Source organism: Hydra vulgaris, chromosome 09, assembly GCF_038396675.1.
Source record: "Hydra vulgaris chromosome 09, alternate assembly HydraT2T_AEP".
Lineage (NCBI taxonomy): Eukaryota > Metazoa > Cnidaria > Hydrozoa > Anthoathecata > Hydridae > Hydra > Hydra vulgaris.
In genome coordinates this window covers 55,977,501-55,997,500 of record NC_088928.1, presented here as the reverse complement: position 1 = coordinate 55,997,500, position 20,000 = coordinate 55,977,501, and the positions used below count along the sequence as shown (strand labels likewise).

General features: G+C 27.5%; 1 protein-coding gene across 2 annotated transcripts in view; it reads right to left on the bottom strand.

Moving 5' to 3' along the window:
• LOC100214851 (DNA-dependent metalloprotease SPRTN) overlaps positions 1 to 20,000 on the bottom strand; it is a 33,108-nt gene that overhangs the window by 9,081 nt on the left and 4,027 nt on the right. The window contains exons 3-5 of one of the 2 annotated variants that reach the window (XM_065806107.1): positions 8,375 to 8,419; positions 7,451 to 7,525; positions 1,402 to 1,425 (exon numbers count right to left, since the gene is read on the bottom strand). In XM_065806107.1, coding sequence (XP_065662179.1) covers positions 1,402 to 1,425; positions 7,451 to 7,525; positions 8,375 to 8,419 — 144 coding nt within the window. The remainder of the gene's footprint in view (positions 1 to 1,401; positions 1,426 to 7,450; positions 7,526 to 8,374; positions 8,420 to 20,000) is intronic. The other variant, XM_065806108.1, reaches the window with a different exon arrangement.

Sequence of the window (20,000 nt, the reverse complement as noted above, 5' to 3'; positions counted from 1 at the left end):
TCTCTTTGTTGAACTACTACTACAAATAACTCTTTGAGTTATTTGTAATAGTAGTTCCCTTAGATGTTTCTGTATTTGCTCCATTCAAAGTTTATTATAATGGTGCAGTAAAATCTTGGCTTCTAAATCATCCTCGCGTGCCTATCACTATTTACGAAATTGTATCTTGTGTTAACATGGTATATAAAAAAAGTTTTACTACCACAAATATTCAAAGCGGATTTTATTAAGAGTTGAATATTTCCTTTTGACAAGAATGTATTTTTCGAAGCAGATTTTTTATGTAATACATATCAAAGAAACACTGGAGAAACTCTGAATACCAATAATTTGTTATTTGTCACCAAAAAAGTTTAAAAAACCTTTTGTCAGTTCCAAGCCAAGTACAAGTCAAGTCAATGATTCTGAAATTATTAACTTTGTAAGCCCGTCTCAGTTTAAAGGATTTCTGAAGGCCGCTGAAAGCAAAAATAAAATTAAAAAAAAATAAAATAAAACCTCGTGAGAAAGCTAGCAGTATAATAGCAACAGATGCACCAACAAAAACTGCACTCAAAGTAAAAGAAAAAAAAAGGAAGATAAAGAAAGAACTTATCAGAAAATCTTATCAGAAAATAAATTTTTTTTTTCTGAAAGTGATTTATTAAGTGATGAACACGATTCCTATTCTTAATTTTAAAAATTTATAATGAGTTCTTAGAAAAAGTTGATTCTTTTTTTATATATAAAGTTTTTGTGATGTTTTTCTACATTTTATAATTTTCTTATTATCCTGTTTCACTTTGTCCCATAGAATTTATCAAGATACCCCATGGGTGGGGTACCTTGATACAAAATTTGACTTTACTCATTAAGTTTTTACTAGTTTACTATTTTATTAATTTAAGAATTTAATTTTGAAGGTATGTTTATCTACAAATTGCACTAATCGCTAAAAAAAAATGTGTTTAAAAATGTAGTTACAAAACAAAAACCAAAAGTGTATCATGATGCCCCACTCTCACCCAACCTATTTAAGAGTTCAACTGTATATGTGATACTTTGATTTGCAGTATTGGACCTAATTAACAACCATTGCTGTCGACTCTGTTGTCATCACTTTATCATGATCATGATCACCATCATCACCATCATCAACATCATGGTCATCATCATCATCATCATCATCATCATCATCATCATCATCATCATCATCATCATCATCATCATCATCATCATCATCATCATCATCATCATCATCATCATCATCATCATCGTCATCATCATCATTATCATCATCAATCATCGCTGTCATTAATATCATCATTATCATTCATAAAAAAATGTTTATAATTGTTAAAGTAATAAACTAATAAGTTAATTTATGACTGTATTTACTATTACTTATGACAAAAAATTTACCTCATCATGAAAAGAGTGATAAACCTAATAAAACAAATAATTTAAAATAATTTAAAATTTCTTTAAACAACTAATGACTGATAAATAAAATATAATTTAAAATTTAAAAACATATACATATATATATATATCTATATATATATATATATATATATATATATATATATATATATATATATATATATATATATATGTATATATATATATACAGTCGACTCTCGATATCTCGAACACTAAGGGGACCGGAAAAAAAGTTCGAGATATCGAGAGTTCGAGATATCAAGAAAAGGGTTGAAAATAAATAAAATTGCCCGACTTTCATTAAATCAAGTTATTTTTCTGTCAAAAATCATTAACAACAAAAACTACAACTTTTGGAAAAAATCTGTTATCTGATATTGCTTTAAATTATCCATCTTTTCCATCTTCATTAAATCCTCAAGTTTTAGTGCTAGGGATTGTATTTCATTTCCGTATTTTGAGCTGTATAGCGAAAGATTTTGAATTGTTTTAAAAGCAATTTCTAATTGAATATCAGATGGGCGTGGCGGGGCTTCGACGTCAATAGCTTCGTCAACGCTATCTTCAACTTCATTATCGTCGTTTTCAAAATTAGGGTCTAAAATCTGAGCAATGATTTCAGCATCAGTAGCAAGTGAACCGGTGGTTACTACATCGCAATCTAAACCAATGTAAGATTCTGCTGAGAGATCTTCTTGGACGGCACGAGGATCTAACTCTCGCAAACGGTTAAGTTCTTCTGTCAAAAATTTAAAAGAATGATCATCATCAGCTTCTTCAATACTCTTGTTTGTTTTGCTGATACAAGCTTTTTTAAAGCAGTTGATGACAGTCTCCTTCGACACAGCATTCCACGAAGAAACAAGATCTTTCATTGCTTGAAGTATAGAAATTTTTGGCATGGGTTCGTTATTATCGACAGCCTTGATACACAAACGCACAATTTTGTGACGATAATGAGCTTTAAGACTTCGTATTACGCCTTGATCCATGGGCTGAAGGACAGATGTGGTGTTAGGGGGGAAAAATATAAGGTTGGTGTTGCTTAGCCCTTCAATGTGTGGGTGGGCAGAACAGTTATCCACCAGGAGTGCTACTTTCCTGTCTTGAGCACGAAAAAATGAGTCAAGTTTCATTACCCATTCTGTAAAAAGGTCTCCGGTCATCCAACTTTTTAGCTGATTTTTATATGTGCAAGGATGTTGTTTAATGTGCTTAAAACACCGTGGGTTTTTAGATTTTCCAAATACAAACATAGGTAATTTTTCTCCCGTTGCACTCCCTGCTGCTATGCCTGTTAGTCTGACTTTACTATTTTTTCCCCCAAAACATTTTTCTCGTGATAAATGTTTTGTTTGGTAGGCACTGGTAAAATAGTCCAAACTCATCGGCATTGAAAATGTTTTGAAGCTTGTAATTCAAAAGCAATGTTGGAAGTGTAGTTTCATTCCACGAAGCAGTCATATTATTCCTCACGGCGGCACTTTCGCCTGAGATTATTTTAAAGCTGATGCCGTTTCTAAAAATAGGAACAGAATAATTGAATTTTAATTACACGCTTGAAAAACTAAATAAATTAAATATAAACAGATACATGTTATTTGTTTATATTAAAATTGAACAAGATTTGACAAAATTTAACTGACCTTTCTTTCCAATTATGAAACCAACAATCAGATGCTTTAAAATCCAACTCTCCTAATGCTTCTGCGAATTTTAGTGCCTTTTCTTTTAGTATGGTACCATCAATTGGTACTTGTTGACTTCTTTTTGCAACGAACAACGTGTATATGGCCTTGTCTACATTTTTGAAATTACCACTACGAAGTTTCTTCCGTTTAGAATTTGTGCCATTTTTTTCCAGTGAGGTTAATAACTTGGTTTTATTTTTAATCCAGGTTGATAATGTGTCCTTTGGGACTCCATACTTTTTGGCAACCTCTTTGTTAGACATCCCAGTCTCTAGGTCTTTTAATGCCTTGCATTTTTCTATTATAGATTTGTTCGTGAGTTTTCGTTTAACGAGCGGCATGTTGCTGCGTTTGACAAAAAGAATAAATTATATATTAAAGGAAAACTTTTCAGAAATTCGATTCTTAAAAAAAATCGAATTTAAAAATCGAATTAAAAATTATTTTTTTTCGAAAATTGGAATTTAAAAAAATTAAATTTTATTAAAACATTTTTGAAAAAAAAAGTGTTGAAAAGTTCGAGATAACGAGAGAAAATTGCCCTGTGGACCGAAAATATTGTTCGAGATACCAAAAAGTTCAAGATAATAAGGTTCGAGATATCGAGAGGATTTTAGCCTAAACTAGTACGTTATGTCCATGGGACCGCTAAAAAAGTTCGAGATACTCAAAAGTTCGAGATATCAAGTATTCAAGATATCAAGAGTCGACTGTATATATATATATATATATATATATATATGTAGAGTTCTATGGTCAGCTACGCAACGAGCGCAACATGTTTTTAAAAATTTAACTGACTCATATTATAATTTTTAATTTTTTTTTACGTTTACACTCAAATTATCCTTTTTTATTATTATTCACAAAAAAAAAAGGATAAGAAGACAATTTGAGTAAAATAGAAATAAAAGACAGCGGTCAGCTACGCAACGCGCAAAAAAGCTTGTTTTTTTAATTTAAAGTTTGAATTATTTTTTCTCCGAATCTATAATTTATTTTTTTATAAAAACGTTTTTTTCTTCAAAAACAATTATTTCATTGAAGTTATATTTATAAAAAATTTTTAATATAATATTAATTACACGTCAAATAAAAAGTTTTCAAAAAACTATGCGGTCAGCTACGCAACAATCAGCCACGCAACATGCGAATTTTTATTATAATTCAAATTAAAACCCAAAACAAATCTAAAACTACATTTATAGCTTGTATTTAGAAACAATAAAATTTATTTATAAAGTTTATAAAGATAATTTTACATTAAAAGAAACCTGGACCCCGGGGTGGGGGGAGGGGGCTTTAGAAGCTTCAGTACTCTCACTTTTTTAAATAATGGGGCTAGGGGGTAGGTAATACAATTTCCTTTTAAATGTACTCTTGATATTTTTATCTGTTCACAACCTTATTATATAAACTTTTTTAACTCAAAGATGTATATAAATACATTCATTTTACTTGCATTTACTTTGGAACTTTGATCTTCAGAGCTTTAAAAGCATCAAGTATTTGGACAATAATTGAACAACTAAAATAATTTAAAAAGCAACAACTAGAAGTTCTTTAAACGTGTAAGCTGTTATTGTTGATCGAAATGTATTAGGGATAAACTGAATAAACCTTCCGAGCTTAGTTGCGCAAAAAAAGTCACCCCAAGAAAACTTGAAAAGTATTGAAAAAAATAAGTAAGACTTTCAATAGAATAACAATAACAGGTAAAAAAAAAACGTTTTAAGAAATCATGCAGTCAGCTACGCAACAATCAGCTACGCAAAACAAATCTAATATTTATTTATGGCTTTTATTAAGAAATTTTTACAGCTTTTTAAGGTGATTTTTAAATTACTTGATCACTGCTAAATGTCTAGACGCTTCTATTGCTTTGATATTATGCAATATTTGGCAAAAGCTGCTCACCTACAACATTACCGTCTAAAACCTGAAAGTAATGGCATTTATGCAATTCTTTAATTTTTTTTGTTTTCTTAAAAAAGGTGCTCAAACCAAGAGAGTTGTTTATCTCTAGCTTTTCTTTATCAGTCAGTAATATAACGGTAATTTTTAAATTGTTTGTTGCGGCTGCCAAATCGCTAGCACTAGAAATTATATATTTTTCAGTTAAAACATTTTTTCTGGCAACACGTTTTACAGTGGCTCCAATTCCATCCACAACTCCTTTTCCATGCATTGCAGCAAAAAAATGCCAGTGCATTTTAATTGTATGCTTTTTTTCTAAAATTTTCATTGATGCCAAAATATATTTATTTTTAAATTGTGATGTGGCGTTGTCACTGAAAATATGAACTTCTGTAATATCGTCTGATAGAAGCTCGATAATTTTATTTATGTTTGGAACAACAGATAATTTTGTATGATCGCTTGAATCACAAACTAGCGCAAAAGATTTAATTTGACGATGCCAAACTGCACATGTAAATATAGATATGTGATTTTGACCGAAATGAGCTGCTTGCGTTTCGTTTTGGTAAATACAAGTATAATTTTCTGCCCAGTCAACTTGAATAACAGCCTTATTTGAGTCTTTTTGAATCGCTGATTCTATATTAAATAAAACTGCAATTGTTCCTTCTTTTTTAACCTTTTCTATTTTGATATACGATTTTGCTTGATGTTTCTGCCACTGATTCCATGAAACATCTAACTCAAATTGTTCGAACTGAAGTAATAATTTATCAAACATATTACAAACAGTACATTCTTTGCAAACGGCATTGAAGCATTGTTTTGTTGGTTTTTCACAAATAAAGTTTAGAATCATAGAGTTTCCCGTTTTAATTGTAGTGAATATATCTGAACCCTGCGAAAGTGATTCAAGAGCATAACGCATATTTTCATGTAACATGCAAACGCACACGTTATGAGGAATTGATGATACACATCGAACGTAAATTGGTCTCAACTGACAAAATTTTGACAGGCTTAATTTAATATCTGCATTGTTTAGCTTAAACTCTTTGAAAGCTTCTTTTAGCGTATATAACATGTGTCGAATTTGAACACGCACCTTTTTTTCTCCTATCACTACAGAAGTATAATCTGCTGTTCTTGGGGATATTCGACTTATTTCATCGTCGCAATAAAAATTTTGTATAACCACTAAGTCTTTTTCTCGGAGACTGTTTGTTGATTTAGGAATTGAGTAAGTTAATGGTTGAGTTTCATTGAGTAAACAACACAACAGTTCCTTTTTCTGAACAAGACTTTTGGGAAGAGAGCGATTCAATTTTTTTATATACTTTCCTTTAACTTGCACATTTGCAAATGATGAGTGATTTGATTCGAGAGATAAAGATGCGTCTTTTTGCCGCAGTCGAAATTTTTTTCATTCTTTCTAGCTTTTTAATCTTTCAGCTGCAATTTTTCAAAAATCTTTTTTCCATCTTTGTCTTCGAAGTCTAGCATTTTCTTTAGCTTTGAATTTCTTTCTTCATGATTTCTACTCATGTAATTCTTTTGATTCATTGCTTTTCTATTTTTTATCTTTATAGCTGTAATAAAAAAAGTAAACATTCAAATAAATGTAAAAATTACTTAAAAACTCTATAAAAACACAATGCTCACCTTTTTTATTTTCATTGGATGCGCAAGCAACTGGTTCCTGCAGTGATTCCATATCTTTATATTGACTATAAAGTCTTTTGGAGTTTTAAATAATTTCTAATTGACTATAAATGTTTTGAAGTTCAAAATAGTTTGGGCAAAACTATTTGTTGCATTTAAAAAAATTGACAAAATTTGCGACACTTAAATGTTTAGTTTTGGCAGTCAGCTACGCAACAGGAAGTTGAGTGGGTTTTTTTTAACTATTTGATGCCAATTTTTTTTAACTATTGCAAAACCTTAATATGGCTAATTAGTTGACGTAAATAATCGACAAGGATTTAAAAAAAAAATTTAAATTGATGAAAAAAGATAACTTTTCCTTCCCAGCGGTCAGCTACGCATCATGATTGTGTAAGAAACTATTTTGCTTATATCGCGTGAAATAACTAAAAATTAAATGTTAGTGCTTTAACATATTAAACCAGCTTTGCAGCCGACCAATTTAAAACTAATTGGAAAAATTTTGGATTACTACAAGATTTTAAAAAAATAATGAAAGTTAAACACTTTTTCTTAAATGAAATTATACTTTTTCCGTTTACTTTAAAATCTATAAATAGCTTGTTCAATTTTTTTTTTTTTTCTTTAATTATTTTTTTTTAACATTTAAGACTATATACTTATAGTAATGGAAAAAAAAATTCATTATTATTTTTTAAAACGAGATTTGTTTTAATAACCGCGTGGAACTCTACATATATATATAAACATACAGATATCTTTGTTCCTGTCTGTTTATTAATGCGATACATGTGCTTGTGAAACTCATCCCCATGCCCATCGTGATCCTAAAAATTAAATTTTAAGGAGTTAATTAACTTTAATATTTTTAATTAAAAATTTGCAACATTTTATTAAAAATGTATTAATTACTAAATTTAAAAAAAAACAATAAATACAATTATGTTTCTATTTACAAATCAATAATAGGGGAGACCTGTGTTCAAGATATTAAGTAGTTGAGATTCAAGATTCAACTGTATAATAGGGGAGACCTGTGTACCTAAGGTTGCTTTTATTCAATGCACAAAAACTCTGGTTTGTTAAAACTGTGAAATTGATATAGTAATATTATCACTCTATCAAATACTTCTTTTATTGGTTTTAGGTTGAATGAGCTAAGCTCATATTACTTTTGAGTTTTTAGCTAATGTACTAAGCAATATCGTAAGGTATATCTAATTGACTTATTATAAAACTTATTTTAAACACTTGGGCTTAAACAATCTACAATAAAAATAACAATATTTTAAATATAGTTTCTTTTTCTGAACCAAAATATTTAACTAATAAAAATAACATCTAATTAAAAAAAAATTAAATCAAAATAGTTTGTATAAGTAAAGCTATTTTTATTTATTTACTACAAAAAATTTTCTCAATAGATTATAAAGAAAATAATTGCACCTTGTACCTTGAGATATGTCATTAGATTAAAAGACACTGTCTAAAGCCTAAAGCTTTTTCCTCAGAGATTTTAAACTGATTAGTACATCTGATATATATATAAACTAAATTAATACAGGTATATATCTGATCACCTGAATGGGTAAGAAAATCTAAAACTAAATATGGAAGGTTACTCTAGGTACATAGATCTGACCCATTTTTAAAAATAATTTACTAAAAAAACTTACTTTGTTGTTATCGGTAACAAAGAGAAGTGCATGAATCATTTCGTGCTAAAAACAATTTTTCATTTGTTTTAAATATTAAATAACTAAACAGAAACAGTTAAATACTCAAAAAATGAACAATTTTTTAAGCTCTTAGAAATGGTTATGAAAAAAAACAAATTTTGAAGCTCCAAGAATTGGTTTAAAAAAAACAATTTTTGAAACTCTTAGAAATAAATCAGTAGTAAAAAAACTTTTGAAGCTCTTAGAAATTCAGAAAAAAACAATTTTTGAATACCTTAGAAATGGTTCAGAGAAATTTTTTGAAGCTCTTAAAAATGGTTAAAAAAAACAAACCTCGGAAATCTTAAAAATAGTTCAGAAAAAATCAAAAGCACTAAAATAGTTGTATTATATTGTTGTATTATAAGTGATTAACATAAAAATAAAAAATTGGCTCCAAAAACTGCAAGACAACTTGCAGTTTTTGACAACATATCAACATGTCAACTAAGTCCACTTAGCTGACATGACAACATGTCAGCTAAGTGGACTGAATAAAAATCAGTAACATAAGATTGGTTGAATGGATTCATAAATCACCATAAAGTTTTATGACTATACATACCTAAAGACATTAGTTTTGTGCTACTGCCTTTAATAAGCACAATGTAGGCCAGATTATAGAGAATTTAAAAAGTTTATTAGACTGGTACACTTTTGAAACAAACTTAGAATATAGATGAGATAAGAATTACTACCACCCATAAGTAAAAAAAAAGTAGCTAATATAGGTACCAAGCAAGTTTGAAATGTGATTTCAGTGGAGCTAGTTTGAAATGAGGTTTCAGATGGGAGATGATGAACCACCAGAAACAAAGAAACCTCACACCCTAGTGGCTTAATGACAGGTACAAATTTTTTATTGCTCTTGAAATTCTTTTTAACACTTGTGAAATGCTTTTCAAAATAATTTTAAGAATAATAAAACTAGTCAAATTGCTTTTGATAACCATAAGTCACACTTTACTATTGAGTTCATTAACTTTTGTAAAGATAACAAAACTCATGCTTTGACTATTCCATTTTATACATCCCAAAAATTATAACCTTGAGACTGCATAATATAGAGAACAATGTTGTATTAAAATGCAGCACAGATAATAAAATGGTTTCTCATCCTAGGTTTCTATTCTCTAACTATATACAATCTAGCTTCATGTAAATTTTGCAATTGCAAATGAAATTCTTATCGGAATGCCAAGACTTCAAAAAATAAATGAAAAAATTTTAGTTTCTAGAATATATTGCTTTTATCATGATATATTTATTATTTCTGAACCTCTGCCAACCACAGTAAATAATAGCATATTGAACTCAATAGATATTTAAAATTGAAAAAAATAGTATCAATGAGTATGAGAACACCAATTCCAGTAAAAAATGAAGAATCTACCCCTGATGCTGTTGAACCAGTGCCTTCAATATCAGCATTTGTAACTCAAGGACAGGTTGAAAAAATGTACCACAAGTAGAAGAAAAATGGTATTATGATTTTAAATGATACACCCTAAAAACTAGCTGTTGAAAAAAAGTGGACAAAATATTTAAGACAAAGTTAAGTTGAAAGCTTTGAACATAAATTTTAATTTACAAGATAAAATAAAGTACACAATCAAAGGATAAAAAAATACTTTCATTGCATTCGGATTTAATGCTTAGATTTTTGCTTAGAATTTAATGCCTAGATTCAGATTTAATGCTTTCAAGTCAAGATAATTTCAATCTCAATATGACAGTAGAAAGTACTGAATATAATAAAGATGACACATATATAATGTGTCATCTTTATTATATATACATACATACATACATACATACATACATACATACATACATACATACATACATATATACATATATATATATATATATATATATATATATATATATATATATATATATATATATATATATATATATATATATATATATATATATATATATATATACACTGCAGGCCAAAAGTTTCCGGACACTTGATATTTTTATATAAAAAGCTAAAATCTATCCTTTATCATTAAATTAACCAATAAAATTAATTTATAATACTTAAACTTACTAATTTTAAGTGTTTATGTAAGTTTGAAGTCAGTAATTGGGTATTACTGACCTCAAACTTAAATAAGTAAGTTTTTTTTTTTAATTGTTTATTTTAACTTGATATATAGCGTTACATTACTCTTAAGAGTTTGGTCTTGTTAAAGTTATTTATTTGTTGAAACATGAAGTAAATATTTATAATATAATGATAGCCGACTAAAATGATTAAGAATATTTAGTTTTGTTTAGTTTTCATTTGGTATTAATGATGGTTACATTAAAAAATCTTGAAAAATATTTTAAAATTTTATAATTCGACTATTTAACAAAAAATATGGGTAAGAAACTTTCTTTAACAGTTGCAAAACGTTCTGAAATAATTACATTACATAAAGAAAGTTATTCAGTTCGTAAAATTTGCAAACAATTAAAAGTTGCCAGAAGTACTGTACAAGATACCATCAAATGATGGAAAGAAACAGGCATTTTTAAAGACAAAAAAAGATCTGGTAGACCACGGAAAACAACAAAAGCAGAAGATAATAGTATAATATTGATGAGTAAAAGGAATCAAAGACTTACGGCCCCGGAAATAACTTCAGGCTTTAATAGGAGTCATTCAAAATATATTTCATTAACCACTACGAAACGACGTCTTAGACAAGCAGGACTTTCTGGCCATATAGCGGTCAGGAAACCGTTGCTACGGATTGGAAATAAAAAGAAAAGGTTACAATGGGCTATAGACCACCAAAATCGGACAGAAGGAGACTGGGGAAAAGTACTATGGACCGACGAGTCCAAATTTGAACTGTTTGGGCAAAGACGTAGAATTTACATCAGAAGAACAACAAAAGAAAAAATGATCCCAGAGTGTTTAGTGCCGACAATCAAGCATGGTGGTGGGTCAGTTATGGTATGGGGATGTTTTTCTTCAGCTGGTGTTAGTGATCTAGTTAAAATTGAGGGTATTATGAAAAAAGAACAATATAAAACAATTCTAGAAAACAATGCTATACCTTCTGGCTTAAGAACTATTGGTCGTAGTTTTGTTTTTATGCAGGACAATGACCCTAAACACACCTCAAAATTATGTAAGAACTACATAAAGGAACAAGAGGATAATGGTGTCCTCAAAAACATGACCTGGCCGGCCCAATCACCAGATTTGAACCCAATAGAGTTACTGTGGGAAGAATTGGACAGAAAGGTCAGACAAAAATGCCCAACATCCAAAGAGCACCTGTGGCAGATATTAGAAGAATCCTGGTTATAAATTACACCCAAAATAATAGATAAATTAATAAATAGGATGCCACGGATCGCAAAAAAAGTGATAAAAACTCGTGGGTTATTTTTTGACGAAAAGACAGTTTAATAATAATAGTGTTGTTAGTATTTTTTTTCTTTTATTTTTTTTTCTTTTTTTTTTTCTTAAATAGTAACTATATGTATCTTTTATAAAATAAATATGATATAAGAATTTTTTTGAAATAATTATGGGAGTTTTAATTAAAAAATTAAACAAAATCCAAGTGTCCGGAAACTTTTGGCCTGCAGTGTATATATATATAAATTAGTAAAAAACACTTATCTAACTTTTTCTTCTACTTGAAGTTTCACTATTGCTGGATCATCAGGAAAAGTTACTAAATCTCAAAAAAAAAATTTTTTTTGAGATTTAGTAATTCTTCCTGATGATCCAGCAATGGTGAAACTTCAAGCAGAAGAAAAAGTTCGATAAGTGTTTTTTACTAATTTATTATTGCTCTGTTTTTTAAGAACGTTGAGCACTCTATTTGTAAAATACACTAACATGATAGTGTAACGCTAATGTAACGCTTACGTGTTAATTATGTGGAAGTTATTTTATTTTAAAGCACGTTAATTACTTTAAAAATAACATGCATCAAAACAAATATATTTTTTTAAATTAATAAATTTAAATTTTATTAACTTAAGGAGTTTCAATATTGTGTGGTGTAGTGGTTAATAAATTTGATCGTGGTGCCTGTGCTCCGGGTTCAATTCCTATTTTCATTTTTTTTTAGAATATTTTTTATTAAATAACTAATTGTTGCTAATATATTCATAATAATAAATAATAAAATAATATAATTAATATAATAAAAGACACGGCAGTTAATAAATAGTTAAGTAATTCAGTTTATAAATAACATAAATGCGCGTAAACATGTCTTGCTTTTAAATAAAAATATTATCATTAATGTACTTACTCTCGAGTCCTTAATACAAGAAGGAGGGGGGGGGGGATTTTGTCTAGATCTAATAAGGGGGGGGGGGGGTAATAAAAGGGGAATGGGAATTTTTTTATGATACAATATAAGTATTTTTTATAAAAAAGTTTAGTTTATCAATCCGAACTAATATTTTTTACAAAATATTATATACTTAAAACTATTTCATTCTAGCATGGCTTGCGGTCAAATGCGCATTTTCGAACAGCTGTTTTAGCATAATTTCAATAGGATTTAATATGCTGAATCAAGATTTACCAGGTCAACGATTTTTAAAGCCTGTTTACACAGAAAGTTTTTGCTTTTATTGATGACTGAAAGAATTATTTTCTAACTTTTAAGGCCGATTTTCACTAATTTTTTTTTTTTTTAGTTTTGAGATATAAAGTTTTTGCTGACAACTATTAAAAATTAATAAACGGGTGGGGGTGGGAGGATAGGTGGTCTTAATAATCTTGGGTAGGAAAATTTTCTGATATTGATTAAACGCCCCCCCCCCCCCATCCTTCCTATTATTAGGGATTCAAGAATAATACAGTTTATACAGAAATTCTTTAATGAAATCTTTTAACTTAGAATTTTTAATTTTTAACATTTGTTTTAAATCATTTAAATTTTTAATTTTAATTATTTTTCACTTATAAACACTCATTAGGTATGCATAATATATATATACAAGATTTATTTGCCTTTACCAACTTCACTTGACTTCTCAAAATAATTATGATTTACAAGTGTAAAAAGTGTTAAAAAGGGGTGCAACAGGCAACCATGAATTTTTTAGTATATATATATATATATATATATATATATATATATATATATATATATATATATATATATATATATATATATATACATATATATATATATATATATATATATATATATATATATATATATATATATATATATATATATATATATATATATATATATATATATATATATATATATATTAATATATATACACACATACAGTCATAGACAAAATTAAGTAACATTATTGATAAAATTGACAATCAAACAATAAAAACAAAATTATTTGTCAGGATCTACATAACTGCAAAAATTTTAAGTTTTTTTTAAAATTTGATTCCAAAGAAAAATAAATATATTTATAACTCTTTTTAACTCATTGCAAAAACAACTCTATATAAAATTAGCTATCTTACAATTTTTTTTCCCAAAATAAATGTGACAAATGTAAGAAACATCTGAGTTTTTATTATAAAATATAAAGTTTTTTTAATAGCTATTTATTAAAATTGTAAGAATATCATGTCTGATTTTCATTTTAGTACTTTGTTGCACCACCTTTTGCTTTTATGACTGATTCTAAACGCCTTAACATGCTTTTTACAAGCATTGACCTGACGTCAGCACCAATTGAATTCCAAGTTTCACTAAGAACCTCATAAAAATTTTTTCTATTTGTTCGTTTTGAAGGAGGAACTTTAGATTTTAAAATTCCTCCTTCAAAACGAACAAATAGAAAATTGCTCATAAATTTTCAATGGGGTTAAGGTTTGGGCTTTGTGGTGGCCATTTAAGGATGTTAACTTTACTTTTTTTGAGGAACTGTTGTGCCACTTTGTTGGTGTGTTTGGGATCGTTGTCTTGTTGAAAAAAGAATTTGCGATCTAAACTTAATTCTTTAGCAGATTGACATCAATTTTTTGAAAGCAAACCAACATACAATTGTCTTGTCATTATACCTTTAACATTCACCAGTCTTCCCACACCATTTGAAGCAAAGCATCCCTAAACCATAATTAATTCACTTCCATGATTGACAGTTTTTTTAAGATTTCTTTCTAAGAGTGCATCACAAGGTCTATGCCAAACTTTGTCGTTTTTTAAAGCCAAATATTTGAAATTTACTCTCATCGGACGATAACACTGAGCTTTAAAATGCCTCACCCTTGTTAATATGCAGTTTATACTACTAATGAGGGGTTTACTTTTCTGAAGACAGTTTATTAAATCACTTGAATTAAGACTTATTTGTACAGTTTGACTGGAAACATTTAATTTAAGATTTTCAACAATATGTCTTGAAGTTATTGTTAAATTTTTTTTTGCTATCTGTGCAATTAGTATATCAGTTCTTGTTAAAGTCTTAGCTGGGCGACCACATTTTTTTTGATTTTCAACAGAACCAGTTGTTTCATATTTTATACACATCTTTCTAACACCACTTATTGATATTTGATATTTTTCACCACATTGCTTGTAGGTTAGGCCTTTTTTTCGATCACAAATGACCCGAGATCTGATGCCTAATGAATAATTTTGATGATGAACCATTACTATTATTAGTATTACCTTTTTTAAAATAAATTTAAAAAATATAGTTTAAAATGCTTATTTTTAATAACTTTAACAAAATATTTTTAATAATAATCATTTTAATAAATACTTATTGATAAAATATTAAACTTCATAATAAAAACTCAGATGTTTTTTACTTTTGTCACATTATTTTGGGCAAAAAAATTGTAAGATGGCTAATTTCATTTAATAGAGTTACTTTTGCAATGAGTAAAAAAGAGTTATAAATATATTTGTTTTTCTTTGGAATCAAATTTTAAAAAAAAACATAAAATTATTGCAGTTATATAGATCCTGACGTTAATAATTTTGTTTTTATTGTTTAATTTTTGATTTTATCAACAATGTTACTTAATTTTGTCTGTGACTGTATATACATATACATATATATATATATATATATATATATATAAATATATATATATATATATATATATATATATATATATATATATATATATATACATATACATATATATATATACAACCATCAGAACTAGGGTCGGCATTCGGCAATGCCAACCTAAAGGTGTTTGAGGTAGGCAAAAAATTGCCAACCTCGTTTAGATGTTTTATGGTAAGACCTTTGTATCAAATATTTTTTTTGCCAACCTGATGCCGAAAAAAAGATTGAGGTCGGCAAATTATTGCTAACCTCAATTTTCCTAATTCCGAGAGTTGATATATATATATATATATATATATATATATATATATATATATATATATATATATATATATATATATACATATATATATACATATATATATACATATATATATACATATATATATACATATATATATATACATATATATATATACATATATATATATACATATATATATATATATACATATATATACATATATATATACATATATATATATATATATATATATATATATATATATATATATATATATATATATATATATATATATATATATATATATATATATATATATATATATATATATATATATATATATATATATGGGCAATTTTGCGAAAGAGGAAAAAAAAAAAAAAGCAAAAAAGTTATGAAAACACATAATAAACTCCATAACTCTTTTTTTTAACTATTTACAAATACTTTTAAGCATAAAAATTATTTAAAAAATATTTTATCATACAGTAGCATGATTTTAAAGTTGTAAGGGTTGTATAAATGTGTTTTGATGCTTATTTACAGTCCTGTTGTGAAGCATTAAAAAATCCTATCGTATACCCATCAACTTTGATAGAACTTTGATAATGTTATAGTGCATTTTTTTAACATAATATATAACGGTAGATGCGGAAGTTATCGGACAAAATAAAAACGTCAATAACTTATTTATAAATAAAAAAACAAACTACCATTATATTTTTTTTAAATAAAGCATTTATCTTTTAATAAAAATATATTTTTTTTTATATGAAAAAATACCACCATCTGCAATTGATCTCAATTTTGCTTTGACACCTTTTATATGCAACTGTAAAAAGTTTAAATCAATTTCTTGGAGTTTTAGTTTAATGCGATCAATCAAAACTTGCTCTGTTGAAGCTTGACAATCTCCCTCGTAAACCTTCTGTGCCAAATGTCCCCAAAAATTTTCAATTGGTTTTGCTTGAGGCATATTTGGGGGATTGGATTCTTTATCAACGTAATAGACATATTGGTCCATCCAATTTAGAGAATCTTTATAATAATGAGAACTTGCTAAATCTGGCCAAAATAAATAGTTAAAACCTCCATGATACTTGTGAATAAATGGAAGAAGTCATTTTTCTAAACATTCGTTAATATAGATTGATGAATTGATCGCTACAGCCTTGGAAGTGTGAAACAATTGCTCGGACATACCACGGTCAGATATTGGTATCCACATTAATAATTTTTTTGGAAATTTCTCTTTTCCTATAAAACGAACACTTTCTGGGCATGTCTTTTTGTTGTTTGTGTAGTATCCAGAATTTCCAGGCATGTTGTCCCCTGCAAAACAAAAGTATTTTTTGTCATCGATGACTAGAAGCGATTTTGTGTTATAGAGTTGGTTAACTAGTTTCCTGCTTCTTTTCTTTGCCTTTATTTGTTGTTTTATAGTGTATTTTGGAGTCTTTTCACGTTTTCTATATTCAATATTCATTTTTTTTAACTGACGACCAATTGTCGATTGATTTACACCGAATTTAATACCTATTTTTCTCTGACTGACCTCTTTTCGATTGTTGACAAGTCTCGTTAATTCGGCTTTCTTTTCTCTAGTCCAGGATGTCGGACGACCAGGGTGCTTTCTATCAGAAAACGATTGAACAGTTTCAAGTCTTTTTAGGTTATCATATATTGTACTTTGATCAAATCCTTCCTTTTCAAAATGATTTACGATTTTTTTTTTTTTTATATTAGGTTTATTTACAAAAAACATTTTTAGTCGCTTTCGAAAAGATTCTCGTTCATCAGCATTTAACCTTATTTTACCACAAAAACTAATTATTATGCTCAAATAATAATCAGTTTTTGTGATAAAATCAAAGATAAGCCACGAAAACTAATTATTATGCTCAAATAATGAAATTAGAATTTGTCCGATAACTTCTGCATCATCCGTTACATGGTTGTTAATAATCATTTATCCTTTTTTTATACATCATTGATTGCTTTGTTTTATTTGGTGGCCTATAACTCAACCTAATTTTGAAATTTTGTAACTCGTAGATTATGACATTTTTGATTTTCAAAGGAAAACTTTTAGTTTTTATATTTACATCTAATTAAAATATTTACTAATAATTTTCCAACTTACTACATCGTTGACCTACTGTAATTTTGACCTACTGAATATACAACCTAATGTATTTTCAACTTTATAACTACGCTATTCTGGTATGTATTTTGTATATTTTGTTGTTGATTTGAATACAAGCCAAATTTGATCAGCCTTGGCGCAGTGGTTGAAGCACTGTCTTCAGAATTGGAAGGTAAAAGGTTTGATGAATGCTTGGAAAACTTATTGATTGTTAATTTAAAGAAAACAAAAATTTCGTAATTGAAAAAAAGCAACATTAAAAACACAGACCAGATAATCGCTGAAAATTAATTTATCTAAAATCAGTTGAAAATGAAAATCTATAAAATCGATTGAAAAAAAAACTGTAATAAATCGGTTAAAAATAAAAAAGACTATAATTGGTTAAAACAATTTAGGCCTCAGTAGGTTATCTGAAAATTAGTTCCACTTTTTAATAAAAGTTCTTTTTGTAGAACAACTTAGTAGGTCGAGATTTTTGTAGGTCTTACTATCTGACACGTTTTATTTATTGTTTTTAAGCATTGGATTTTTTGTTACAACTGTCGCAACAACAAAAACATAAAAATGCTTGTAAAACTTCAAGTAAAAAATATGAAACTCGGAATTTAATAACATCAATATATATTTAAAACTTATATTGCATGTTTAGATAACGTGTCTAATCTGCCTGCTTCAGTACATTCATCAACTGACTAATTAGGTAAAACATGCAAGGAGTGCTGCTACATCAAATATGGGTTTGGACTGGGGCTGCTATCTTTTTTAAAATGATTCTTTGTTTTTTTTCTTTATTTTTTGAAAAAGTTGTATGGAATAAAGTAACCAAAAAGGGTTAAAAAAAAAAAATAAAGTAACCAAATGCATATCTACATAAGCTTCAGTATATATACAGGGGTCAAAATAAGTGCTGGATATCAGCGCTATCGAGACTATTTTTGAGATCTGTCTGAAGGACTCAACCAACAGTTATTTATTTTTTCTGACAAGATGAACAATGGTTGGTTGCCCTTCTCTAGCAGGTCTTAGAAATGGTTAAAAAAAAGGGGCTGCAATGTCTGGCATCTATTTCAACTCCAGTATATATATACATCTAGGCTTCAATAGGAGTATATAAGTGCATGAGCAGTGAAATGCATATCTAAAACAAACTTTGTAGGTGAAACAAGTCCCCTGTGCTGGTAGTGCTTGCATGGACAATCATTTTCGCAGGCTTTTTTTGAAATGTAAATATAAATGGTAATGGAGAAAATAAAATGATTATGATAGTTGATGTTTTAGTAAATAGTTTTGTTAGTTACACATTGTAATGTTTCATATCATACCATAAATATTCAGAGCTACAATCGTCAGTAAAGGTTTTACTTCTGATATTTATTCAAGTGTTATAACTTTTACTAGAAAAACTGTTTAAAAGAATGTTGCATTTGATCAAATTTTTTAAACTCTATTTTAGTATATATTTGATCACTTTTTTTATTTAAATGATTGATTATTTTATAAATATTAACTTGTTTTGCACTTATTTCTTTGTAATTTCTTATATAAAAAGCACTCTAAAAGCAAGATACCGTAATTCTAAGAAAAGTTATTAAGACTTGAATAATTCTAAGAAAAGTTATTAAGACTTAAATAAACGAGTTAAATACTTTTTCTTTTTGTGTTAATTCAAATTTAAACAAACAAATTTTTATAACTGTTTATATAAAAAGATTTTATTCAAGTTATTAAATATCTATTACTTTTGCTTTGATTAAGTTGTATTTTACATAACTTACGTTTTACATACTTAGTTAAAAACACAACTATAAAAATATTACATTTTTTTTGTTTTTATAATAAATAGTTTGCATAGGTGGTATTTGCATAGGTGATATTTGCATAGGTGATATTTCATTTTTTTAAAATGTTTTCAATTGAATATATAAAACTAAAAATTTAAATTTTAAAACTATTAAAGCACTACAGTTTTTTTTTTTTTTTAAAAAAAAAAGTTTTTTTAATACCGTTTTTATTGAAGTTCTTATACTGGTCATTTGAACTTTCCCAGTTTGTTTAAAAATACTTATATCAAAACATTAAAAAAAATCTTAAATAATGACTCTTTATCTTTAAGATACCATTAAATAAGTCAAAAAGTTAATTTTTTTTACTTT